General features: G+C 36.8%; 1 protein-coding gene across 1 annotated transcript in view; it reads right to left on the minus strand.

Moving 5' to 3' along the window:
• COL19A1 (collagen type XIX alpha 1 chain) overlaps nt 1-12,055 on the minus strand; it is a gene marked incomplete at both ends in the record, with an annotated part of 351,791 nt that overhangs the window by 294,142 nt on the left and 45,594 nt on the right. Inside the window, 3 exons of the mRNA XM_079716663.1 lie at nt 3,734-3,796; nt 4,858-4,983; nt 8,688-8,768. Coding sequence (XP_079572789.1) covers nt 3,734-3,796; nt 4,858-4,983; nt 8,688-8,768 — 270 coding nt within the window. The remainder of the gene's footprint in view (nt 1-3,733; nt 3,797-4,857; nt 4,984-8,687; nt 8,769-12,055) is intronic.

The following is a 12,055-nucleotide window of genomic DNA, read 5'->3' on the forward strand; positions in this document are numbered from 1 at the left end:
TTTGTAGATTATCAATTTATTTTATCCCAGCTGTCATTGCCTTGCCACTAAAAACTCTTGTCATTATGAATTTTGTGTAGTCTGGAAGTTAAAACAAATGTTATTATTTTTTAAATGTATCATAAATGGGAAATGATGTAATACATTATAACTCTAAGATACATTTTGTATATTTTATAGATTTGGCATACAATAAATTTTCTAATAATTATGATCTTTTTTATTTCTGTGGTATCAGTTGTACCATGCCTTCTTTCATTTTTTATCGTTTATTTGAGTCCTCTCTTTTTTTCTTGGTGAGTCTAGCTAGTTATACGCTTTTCAATTTGTTTCTCTCTTCAGAAAACCAGCTCTTTGTTTCATTGATCTTCCCATTGTATTTTTAGTCTCTATGTCATTTATTTCTGCTTTAATTTTTATTTCCTTCCTTCTACTAACTTTGGACTTCATTTATTCTTCTTTTGCTAGTTCGTTAAGGTGTAAAGTTAGGTTGTTTATTCGAGCCTCTGATTGTTTCTTGAGATGGGCACTTATCTCTATGAACTCCTCTCTTAGAACTGCTTTTGTTGCATACCACAAATTTTGGTATGTTATATTTCCATTTTCATTTGTCTCAAGGTAATTTTTAATTTCTGTTTTGATTTCTTCTTTCACGCACTGGTTGCCCAGTAGCATGTTGTTTAATCTCTACATTTGTGAATGTTCCAGTTTCCTTCATGTAATTAATTTCTAGTTTCATACCACTGTGGTCAGAAAAATATGCTTGATATAATTTCAATCCTTTTAAATTCATTAAGACTTGTTTCATGGCCTAAAATACGATCTGTTCTAGAAAATGTTCCATATATATTTGAGAAGAATATATTCTATTGCTTTCAGAGGGAATGTTCTGTATATATCTCTTAAGTTCATCTGGTTCATCTGTCATTTAAGGCTAGTGTTTCCTTATTGATTTTCTGTCTGGATGATGTATCCATTGATGTAGTGGGGTATTAAAGTTTCCTACTATTATTGTATTACTGACTACTTCTCCCTTTAGGAGTGTTAATATTTGCTTTATATATTTAGGCACTTCTGGGTTAAGTGCATAAATACTTACAAATGTTACATCCTCTTGTTGGAGTGACCCCTTTATCATTATATAAAATTCACCTTTGGCTCTTATTACATTCCTTGTTCAAAGTCTATTTTGTCTGATGTAAGTATAGCTACTCAGCTTTCTTTTGATTTCCATTTGCAAAATATTGGAATATCTTTTCCAATCCCTTCACTTTCAGTTTGTGTGTGTCCTTACATATAAAGTGAGTATTTTATAGGTAGCATATAGATGGATCTTTTTTCCAAACTATATTATAAATTTATAGTAATTAAAACAGTGTGGTATAGGCATAAAAACAGACACATATATCAGTGGAACAGAACAGAGAGCCCCAAAATAAACCCACACATATATAGTCAATTAATTTATGACAAAGGAGTCACAAATATACAGTGGGGAAAGGATAGCCTCTTCAATAAATAGTGTTGGCTATTTACAATAGCCAAGACATGGAAGCAACCTAAATGTCCATCGACAGATGAATGGGTAAAGAAGATGTGGTACATATATAGAATGGAATAATACCCATAAAAAAGAATGAAATAATGCCATTTGAAGCAACACGGATGGACCTAGAGATTATCATACTAAATGAAGTAAGCCCTACAGAGAATGACAAATATCATATGATATTGCTTATACATGGAATCTAAAAAAGAATGATACAAATGAACTTATATGCAAAACAGAAATAGACCCACAGACATAGAAAACAAACTTATGTTACCAAAGAGGAAAGGAGGGAGTGATAAATTAAGAGTTTGGGATTAATATGTACACCCTACTATATATAAAACAGATAACCAACAAGGACCTACTGTATAGCATGTGGAACTACACTCAATATTTTGTAATAATCTATAAGGGAAAAGAATCTGAAAAAGAATATATATAGATAACTGAATCACTTTGCTGTACACCTGAAACTGACACAACACTGTAAATCAACTATACTTCAATACAAAGTAAATAAAATTTTTTAAATAAATAAATAGTGAGTGCTGAGAAAACTGCAGAGCCACATGCAAAGAAGAATGAAACTTGACCACTATCTTATACCATACAAAAAAATTAACCCAAAGTGGATTAAAGACTTGAACGTAAGATCTGAAACCATAGAACTCCTAGAAGAAAACATAGGCAGTAATCCCCTCAACATACACCTTAGTGATAATTTTTTTTGAATATGTCTACAAAAGCAAAAGTAATAAAAGCAAAAATAAACAAGTGTGATCTCAAGGGCAAAAATAAATGCCCATCCCAAACCCAAACATTTCTTCTCAAGCACTTGCTTAGGTGCCAGAAGTTCCCATGGAAGGTACAGTGGTGAACCCTCCTTTGGGAGTCAAAAGACCAAGGATGGCTTGGCTGAAGCTTGCTGTGCAGCTTTGAGGGATCAGTCATTTCACAAACTTCAGTCTCTTACCTTTTAAAATAAGGAGTCCATGTAGATTATATAAATAATTTAGAACCATGGACGTCCAAGGTAAGGCATGAAAAGAATTTAAATCTGTTCTACCTTGGAAAGATAGTAAGAACATAATCAACTCCTAACCTTCGCAGGAATTAATCTACCTAGTTAGCTAACAAAAGACGTGACTCATAGAAAACAAACTTATGGTTACCAGAGGGAGATGGAGGGGGAGACAAATTAGGAGTTTGGGATTAACATATACACCCTACTACATATAAAACAGATAGCCAACAAGGACCTACTGTATAGCACAGGGAACTATACTCAATGTCTTGTAATAATCTATAATTGAAAAGAATCTGAAAAAGAATATACTTATATATATAGATTCAGTTTTATATATATATATATATATATATATATATATATATATATATATATTGCTGAATAACTTTGCTGTACTCCTGAAGCTAACACAACATTGTAAATTAACTATACTTCAATTTAAAAAATGGTTAATAAAAAGACATGACTCAAAGAGTGGGGAACAGACAGTTCCGTTTTGAGAAGGACAGGGAGAAAGGAAAAGCATGGATCCTGGCTAGACTCAGATCTGCACAGGTCCAGCTCACCCACCATCTTCTCCAGCAAACTCTCTCCCCAGTCTCCCCAAGACTGTTACCTCAGGGCCCCTGCAACCCTCCTACAGCACCTAACTGGTGTGGCCTTGTAAGGTCTTCTATCTCCTTCCAGATGTAAAATCCCGGAACATAGCCTATTCCTTCTATCCGCTCTAACACCCAGCACTAGGCCTTACGCAGAGCAGGTGCTCAACAAAGGTAAGCTGTATGAATAAAGGGTGGGGAAGAACCTTCAGTGGAGACCTATCAGCAGACAGAGAAACAGGAGTTCGTCATGTATCTGGAGAAGAAAATGCTAAAGAAGGCTAGAGCCCAACTAAAAGACACTTTCTTGCTTCACAATTTTGCTTGTGGTTTATAGGTACACTTTAGGCCAGCCTTCCAGTCGGAATGCAAAAGCAGACTTACATGCCAATATAGTCTTCCTTATTTCAGTGATCAGCACTTAAATACAGCCCTCAATAGCCTTTCACAGAAATGTGCATTTGTATGGGACACAGAAAAATGAGGTGGACACAATTGTGAAGTCACTTTTGGACAAATCCTCTTTTGTCCCGATAGCCTTGGCTGGTGTCTTACCTGCTCTCCTTTGTCCCCCTTCTGTCCAGGTAAGCCTGGAACTCCCAGTAATCCTGCTTCTCCCTGAGCAGAAATGAATTTTGTGTTATCAAATATTCTGTCACATTGAACTAAAAACACATAGTCTATAAATAAGAAGCTGACAACAGTAAGACAAAGCTTTGCTCTCCTGGGAGCTGACGCAGGTCCCTCCACTGGGAGGCCCTTCTCCCCTCATCATAAGGCTCACTACCCCCTATTCCAAATGCCTGCCAGCATCATCTCCTCCCTGAGACCTTCCATGGGCTGGAACACGTGCTCTCCTCCACGCACCCTGCACATCGTACTTGCCTTTCGCACGGAGCTTCCTGTGCAGGGCTATTCACTTGAGGAAGTGTAAGCTTCCTCTAAACTCCCACCTCACCCTCCTCCCCGCTACTCCAGTCAGGAAGGGAAGTGGCGCAGGATGCTCTAAGCCTAAGCATGCATCAGGTCATGGTGCCGGGGACCTTCTGCTCTAGAAGCTGGGGCAAGTTTCCCCTCCCTTTGTACTGGTGTAGAGGAAAGCCGTCCAGAGATCACTCAGGCCTCTGAGTGCCATTAACATCCACAAAAGACGCTTGTGTAGCCCAACGGGCCCAGGCTTCCTCACCAGGAAGGGGCAAGCAAAACAAATTCTTTGGGTGATAACAGAGCTCCTCTGCACTTCCTGTACAACTCACTGCAGAAAGGAGAGCCGGTGGATATTGGGGACACTGGACAGACACGGTCTCCACACTATGTAGAGTATCTTTGGGTATGCGTCGAAGGGCAGGCACTGCGTTTCCTTCATCTGTGAATTCGCAGAATTGAAGCCTATTCCTGGCATGTGTTATGCCCTTGTACTTAGCTGTTGTACAGGTGGTTCCTCCCTTTATTTTCTTCTACTTCCTACCCAGGAAAGAAGGTCAGATGGCCTCAGAACTCTCCAGATTGAAATCCAGGAGATCCTATCCCCAACCCCCTTCTCTTAACCCACCCAGCGACTGCGAGGCCCAGGCCCCTGATTCAACCAGCACTAAAGGGCAAGACCAGGGCCACACCCGCAGGGCCTGGCTCACTGTGTGGCGTGGCTTTTCCATGGGCACAGGTGAAAGGGAGCATACCTTGTTTGGAATGCACTGGCACTGGTCTGTAAGTTCCTGCTTTGCTGGCAGAAATGCAGACATTCTACTGGCATGAGCGGGTACCAATGATGCTGCAGTACTTCCAAAGCCATGCTGCTCTGGGCACTAAAATCCAGAAAGAGGCTTTAGGATATGGGGTCAGTTCCAAACATGGTGACATTCCCAGCACTGACTCTCACCAAACCAGACATGACTGGAGTTTCTTGCAAGAACTTCCTTCTAATAAGCAAAGGTTGACACCAACCTGTGAAAGTCCATAATGACTTTGCCCTTTCACTAGACCCCTACGTTTTTATTACACTGACAACACACTAGAAATGCATTAAATTGTTGGTTTTGGTGAGAAATTCTAAAGCTATTATAGGTGACTTTATGACAAGTACAGTAATATCAAACGTTTACAAGAATTACAATTGTTACAATAAAATACTTTATACAAATAACATTGGTATATGTGTTTTGGGAACAAATTTTAAAATAAAAGAATATAATTTGAACTTTTAAAACATCGTTTATTTCAAGAAGATGATTATAAAGGCATGTAAAAGTAGAAAATAAACGCTTTTTATGCTCTAAGGTAGTATGTATTTAATCAAAGTATGTATATCTTATTCCAGTCCATTGCTCTTTATTCAAAAGTCTCCACTGTAACAGACAAGTGATGACTTTTATAACTTATCCAGTGTGTTCAGAACATGTGGGGATGGCCACATGAAGTGAAATTTGGTTACAAAGCAATGAACTTTTTTTCTGTCAAAAAATAAATCCAGATGGCTGTCTGAAGAAGATAAACGCATCCTTTCCTCTCAATATCATTTACCAGAGTCCTTACCACGGTTTGTAACTCTGAATTTGCAGTTTCATGAATTTGCAATTTCATATCTCTATATTTGCATTTTAGGGGGAAGTGTTCACACATTACTTTATATACTACAAATTATATATGACTGGAAAAATATTGTCAGGATACAAAATTAAAATATTGTCTGTGGTTATTTATTGTGATGAGATCATGGTTGATATTTATTTTCTTCTATGCAGTTGGCTGTATTTTCCAAATTTTATAAAGTAAACATATGTAACTTGTCAAACAAAATAATATTTTGAAAAAGTGTGTAGCATTCTAATGCTTGTGAGCACAGTAAACACAGTAAGAAAAATAGTTCCCAGAAAAACTGGGACTAGTTTCCCATCTTTACCACTAGTTCTATCACATTTACTCTCTGCAGATTTAATGATTGGCTGTCTAGTTATCGTCATAAGTTTCCAAGTCCACAGGTCTAAAAATTACATTAGAATGAAACATACAAGATTATCACCAAAACGATCCATTTATCTCATATGATTTGATATGATTTTACAGCCAGTTCCTGCCCCGTGCCCCATGGTTTCAGTTAGATAATCAAGAACTATTCCGAGCTCACACTTTTGCTCTGGATAACTGATTCACTACTTTAAGACTTTAAAAGCATGTCTCAGGTTTCACTATAAAACTTCTCACACTTTCCAAAAAGTGCCTACAGAGAACATAAGATGTACAAGTAAGGAGCCCCTGCTTCATAAACCTCTGGCTTTGATATGACACATATTTAGTTAATTAGCCCTCAAAATTTTAATCATCTTTCTCCTTTATTTTCAACAAATGTTGCTGATTTTCTCTTCTCTTCCTGTTTATTCTTCATTCTGTCTAGGTCTGTAGTCATGAAATATGACTGCTTCAGAAAGAGAAACCCTAATTAATAGCAGCAAAGAAATATATTTATAGATTATCCTGAATAAATTTCACTTTTGAAATATGCTATAAAATATTATTAACAGAAAGGATGTCTGATTTGAAATTACAGGACAAAATCAGATTTTTAAGCAAGTACATTAAAATTTGCTGAGTTCAAATATTTTTCAAAAAATATAGTTGATGCCAAAATTATAGCAGATGCATTTAAGTATCTTTTATATAACTATTTACCTTCCAAAATATATATTTCCGTTAAATGTAAATATAGCATATATCCATTTCCTGTTAACGATTAACAGAATGGTGATGTCCGCCCCCAAATACTTATCAGCTGGAAAATAAGCGGTCTTTTGTTATGTTTTTTCAAGGTTGGAGATGATGTCCTACCTTATTTTCTACTCTTTAAAACCAAATCTTTTTCAAACATGATTTAAAAGTTTTTTTTCATGACGTGTGGGGTCATGTCACCGCTTTTAATTATCAAGCCACTCCATCGAATCCATCACCTATTTCCTTAAACAGTTTTCTCATAATTCAAGTTGGAGTGACTATTGGTCAAGAGTATAATATTTAGGTACCTCAAAACATCATGTTGTTACTTTTCAATCAGGGAAAATATGTATTTTAAAAGCTCTCACATAAAAGAAGCATAATTAATTAAAGAAAAACTTCTGGAGAATTCACATCTTCAAGATTTAAATGTGTGCCTCCAGGAAGTCTAGGTATTTCAAGTCTGTAGATTGGCATTCTAAATTACCTTTTCAGATATTTATAGAAAGATATTTGGCTGGCTTTCCTTGCAATGAGAGCCATAAACTGGGTTGGAGATATGCTTTATAAAACCAAGTTACGTTAGCAAAACATATAATTTTTACAGACTTAGCTATGCTTTGAGTCAGTTGATCACATTATTATTCTACTACCCAAAGTGAGGAATAGAAGTTAAAAATATTTTTGAACTACTAAACTATGGATACATCTTCTTACAATTTTCAATGGTAAGTTTAGAACTTCTGGGAAATCTGACCCAATGAATAACATTTTCACTTTTTAATTTTACTTTTCCTATGTTCTTTCTGTAAGACTTCAGAATTAATCCCAGTCAACAAGTCAAGAAACAATGTTTTGACATCTTTTACAAACAAAGCACTAATCATAAAAGAAGGGTACAAAAGTATAATTCCCCTCAATGAGTTTAAAAGGTAGTTGAATAAATTAAAAACAAATACAACTATATCTAATAATATAAGACACACACGACCATTGCAATAAAAGATACAGAAAGTACTGAATTTAGTGGGGTTTTTTAAATAGAAGGTTGGTACAAGAAAGTAATAGTTGTAGAGTTAGGTTGAGAATATTAAGAATGAGAGACTAAGAAACTGAAGTTCTAATTTGTTGCAAACAGGGAGTAACCAAAGGCTTTGAGGTGAGATGAGCAGAGGACCGGGAATGTGTCTTATTCACGTCAGCCAGCCTTGTTCCTTAGCACAACATCTAGAAGATCAGCGTTTCTGAATAACAGATGTTTAGTGGAAGAAGGTAAATGAACCTACAAAGCAGTGATGCAGAGACTTACTCTGGCTATGTAGGGACAGGGAAGGTGGATGACACAATAATGCGACGATCCAGGCATGAGGTAAAGGTGGACCAGGGCGGTAAGAGGAGAGGGGAAGATGCAGGTGAAAAATCTCTCACAAAGGAATACTGGCCAGGAAGGGTGATGGCTAGGAGAGGGAAGTGAGTGAGAATAATGTATGATCACAGACATAAAATCCCTGTAACTGGAAAATGCTGATGTTACCGTCAGAGCGTGATTTAGCGAGAAAGGCATAAATTCTCTTTTACTCATGTGGAGTCCAAAGTGTGGCCATATCTTTCCTGAAGTTTAAGTTGAAGCACTGGGATTAAAATTGTGAGAAGAGATGATGGGACAGCCCCATGAGGGGTCTCTTGCTTGGAACTGTTTGCTCGTCTGGCTTCAAGAGAAGACGTTCAGTGCTGCCCTACATGTGACTCTACAGCCCAGGCAACTGGCCTTCTACAGTCTTCACACACCAAAAACTGAGCTTACCTTAGGGTCTGATATCTCACAACACGTTTCTTGAGCTATGAAGTTCGAGTTACAGTAGATTTGAAGTTGGTGAATTTCAACCTATTAAAAAATTAGTAATAAGATATATCATTAGTATTTCTCTTTTTGAAAATCACATTTAGGCATTTGAGAACGATGGTAATTTAACTGGAAAGAAAAAAAGAAGCTAATATTTATACAAATAAATCACTGGCAGATATTTTGGGTTTTATTTAATTTAGGATTCATGATTTTATGGACCATTTGAGAAACAGATATGGATTTGGCTGTTGAGATAAATCTATATGTAAAGGAAATCAAGTAATAGAGCAATTGCAGATCTTTGCTCCTTGTTTCAAACCATCAAAAAGAAGTATTTAATTAAAGAAAGGTAATGCACTACGATAAGAAGAAAAAAAGGTATTTAGTTTTTATCTATTTTTCATGGATACTGTCTAATACCTATGGATTTTATGTTACATGGCATACTCCTGAGCAAGACTCACAGTAGTTTTACAAAAATAATTGATTCTTCTATTTGCTCAGCAAATCCACATTTGTTGGCATTTGGACATGAAATTAAAAGTAGTTTAAGGAAAGTACAATCATGTCTTCAAGTGCAAGATCAAACAACCACATCAGAGAAAGTAAATGGTACAGACTATTGACAAAATTTCAGTATGACAGATGCACAGAGAGGCTGCTTCAAATTAGTTTGTGGTTGTAAATTTAATAATTTAATTAATAATCTTATGATGACCTGACATATAACATAGGTCAGGAACAACCTCTTTCCTTCCCCTTCTCCTCCCCACCTTTCTCTCTCTTTCTCTCTCTCTCCTCTTTCCCCATCTTTCTGTGTCTCCTAATGTAACAGAGCTAGATTATGTATTTTTTTGAGGTCAGTAAGTACTTTCTATAGTAAGGCCCAACTATAATAATATAATAATCCTATGATAATAGAAAGCAGATATCTGAGGTTAGCTCTGAATCTCTAACCCAACACCAAAAAAGCAAGAAAGGAGGGGAAAAGCTGTAACTATTACTCTACACTGAGATGAACAAAATCAATTCAGCTCATAGAAAGCATTAAGAATTCCAGACATCTTTTGGATTCATGAGCAGCCTAAGATTTGCAGCCAATGCAAAATTCTGAGATGAAATGAAACTTAATGATTTCTCTTCTATAACTTTTCGCAAGGTTATTGAAGTAAACTTTTATTTATAAAGTTTAAATACACTGTCTTACATAGTCTAATGAAACACCAGGCAGTAACATACCCATTATGGAGAATGAAGAATGTAGAGACTCCAATTAAATTTCTCCTTAACTAAAACTAATTTATCATCAACACTGTTATCTAAATAGTCAATAAATACTGAAATTCTATTATGTATCATCCACTGTGCTAGGGCCTTCATATGAATTATTTTACTTAACTGAAGATGATCAATTTTTCATGGATTAGAACCTAATAAAGTACCCATGACACTGAAACTACAATCAGCCTAGCTTAATTATGCTTTTTCAATTCATTAGTTGCTTTAGAATCCTTCACTGACAGAGTGCTTTAGAATGAGAATGCACTGACCCTGTCACACAGAATTTTTCTGTTAAAAAAAAAAAATCCTTTTATCAGTTTAGTCACCTTTCTCTGCACGAAAGCACACGGGTACTATATGTAAAATAAAACCTAATCATTAGAAGGTTTTTTTGATAACTCATGTTCTGAATAAAAAAAACATTTTCACATTACAACAGATATTATAAATCACAGAGCTTGTATGGAGATGATAAAAAATTAGTTTACTTAGAGTTTTAGTAGGACCAAGAATCTTTAAAAAATAAAATATATATGTTATTTGTTTGTTTAAACAGTGACTCTCTCCTCTAAAAGCTCCATCATCGTGACACGGCTTTAATATTATTTCTTTTTTTTTTTTTTTTTTTTGCGGTACGCGGGCCTCTCACTGTTGTGGCCTCTCCCGTTGCGGAGCTCAGGCTCCAGATGCGCAGGCTCAGCGGCCATGGCTCACGGGCCCAGCCGCTCCGCGGCATGTGGGATCTTCCCGGACCGGGGCACGAACCCATGTCCCCTGCATCGGCAGGCGGACTCTCCACCACTGCGCCAACAGGGAAGCCCTAATATTATTTCTTAAGTGAACTAAGATTCCACATTAAACTATGAAAGTGTTGTAAGACTATAATTTTCCCATTGTGGCTTTTCATCAGGACTCACAATGATATTCTTCAGCCTCAGGTTGTTCCCTTGAGTAAAATGTTAATTAGACACAGGACACAACACTCAACCTTCAGACAGGAGCTTGGAGTCAGGACCCCACTCGTGGAATAACCTGCTCCTCTCTCACTGTCATCTCTCCCTCAAAGGTTATGAATTTATATCTTAATCCTCATGTTCTTTGGTTCTTGCCATTCCCCACTTTGCCCTCGCTAGTCCTGCAGGAGATCAGATTCCAGTCAACACCCGTGCTCCAGCAAGGGCTACCGCCACCCCTACTACTGTTACTAGAATTCCCTGAAGATCACCTCCCGTCTACCTACACTCCACCCACTGCTGGAAGTCACACCTCTGAGGTTTAGCTGCTGGACTCCACTTCCTCCCTTGACTCTGAAAAGACCTTTCTGAAAGGTCTGTCTAGGACTGTTGTCATTACAATTAATACTGTGATTATTATTGGCAGCCACCATTTACTGACACAGACTTGATCCATCTTTCTGACACAGACTGAGCCTTTAAGATCTTTGAGAGAGGAGCAGACTTTGTTGTTGTTGTTTTCCACTCTTTTATGCCAGGGTTGAATGGCATGTCTGGCCCTAAATAAATAAATGAATACACAGAAAACTGACCACATACTATGCACTATGGCACATATGCTATGCAATTATAACTAGTAAGTCTACCCATATTATTTTATAATTTAGGATACCGAGACTCAGATAAATTAAGAGTGAGCAAGATAAATTAGCAGATAATAAAAGTTAAGTGGATGAGCTAGGATTTACAGTCACATCTGTCTGATCCCCAACCAAGCTCACTCTCCCTGATGCCATGATGTCTTATGTCCAGAATTGGCTTCTCCTGCTCTGGGGTATTTTGATAATCATCACTGAACCCTAGTTATGACATTCTCACTGATTTGTTCATTGTGTCTAAGAGAAGACAGTTTAAAAATAATATTTTATTGGAGATATATATAGATATATAGATATATAGATATACTCACACACACACACACATATGTAATACCTATCTACCCATCTGTCATCTATCACTGATGCCTTCCACAGGGGCCTTTAGAAATAATATGCTGGCCAAACATGTATGTGCATAAAACCGTACGTTTGA

This window comes from Hyperoodon ampullatus (assembly GCF_949752795.1).
Source record: "Hyperoodon ampullatus genome assembly, chromosome: 12".
Lineage (NCBI taxonomy): Eukaryota > Metazoa > Chordata > Mammalia > Artiodactyla > Ziphiidae > Hyperoodon > Hyperoodon ampullatus.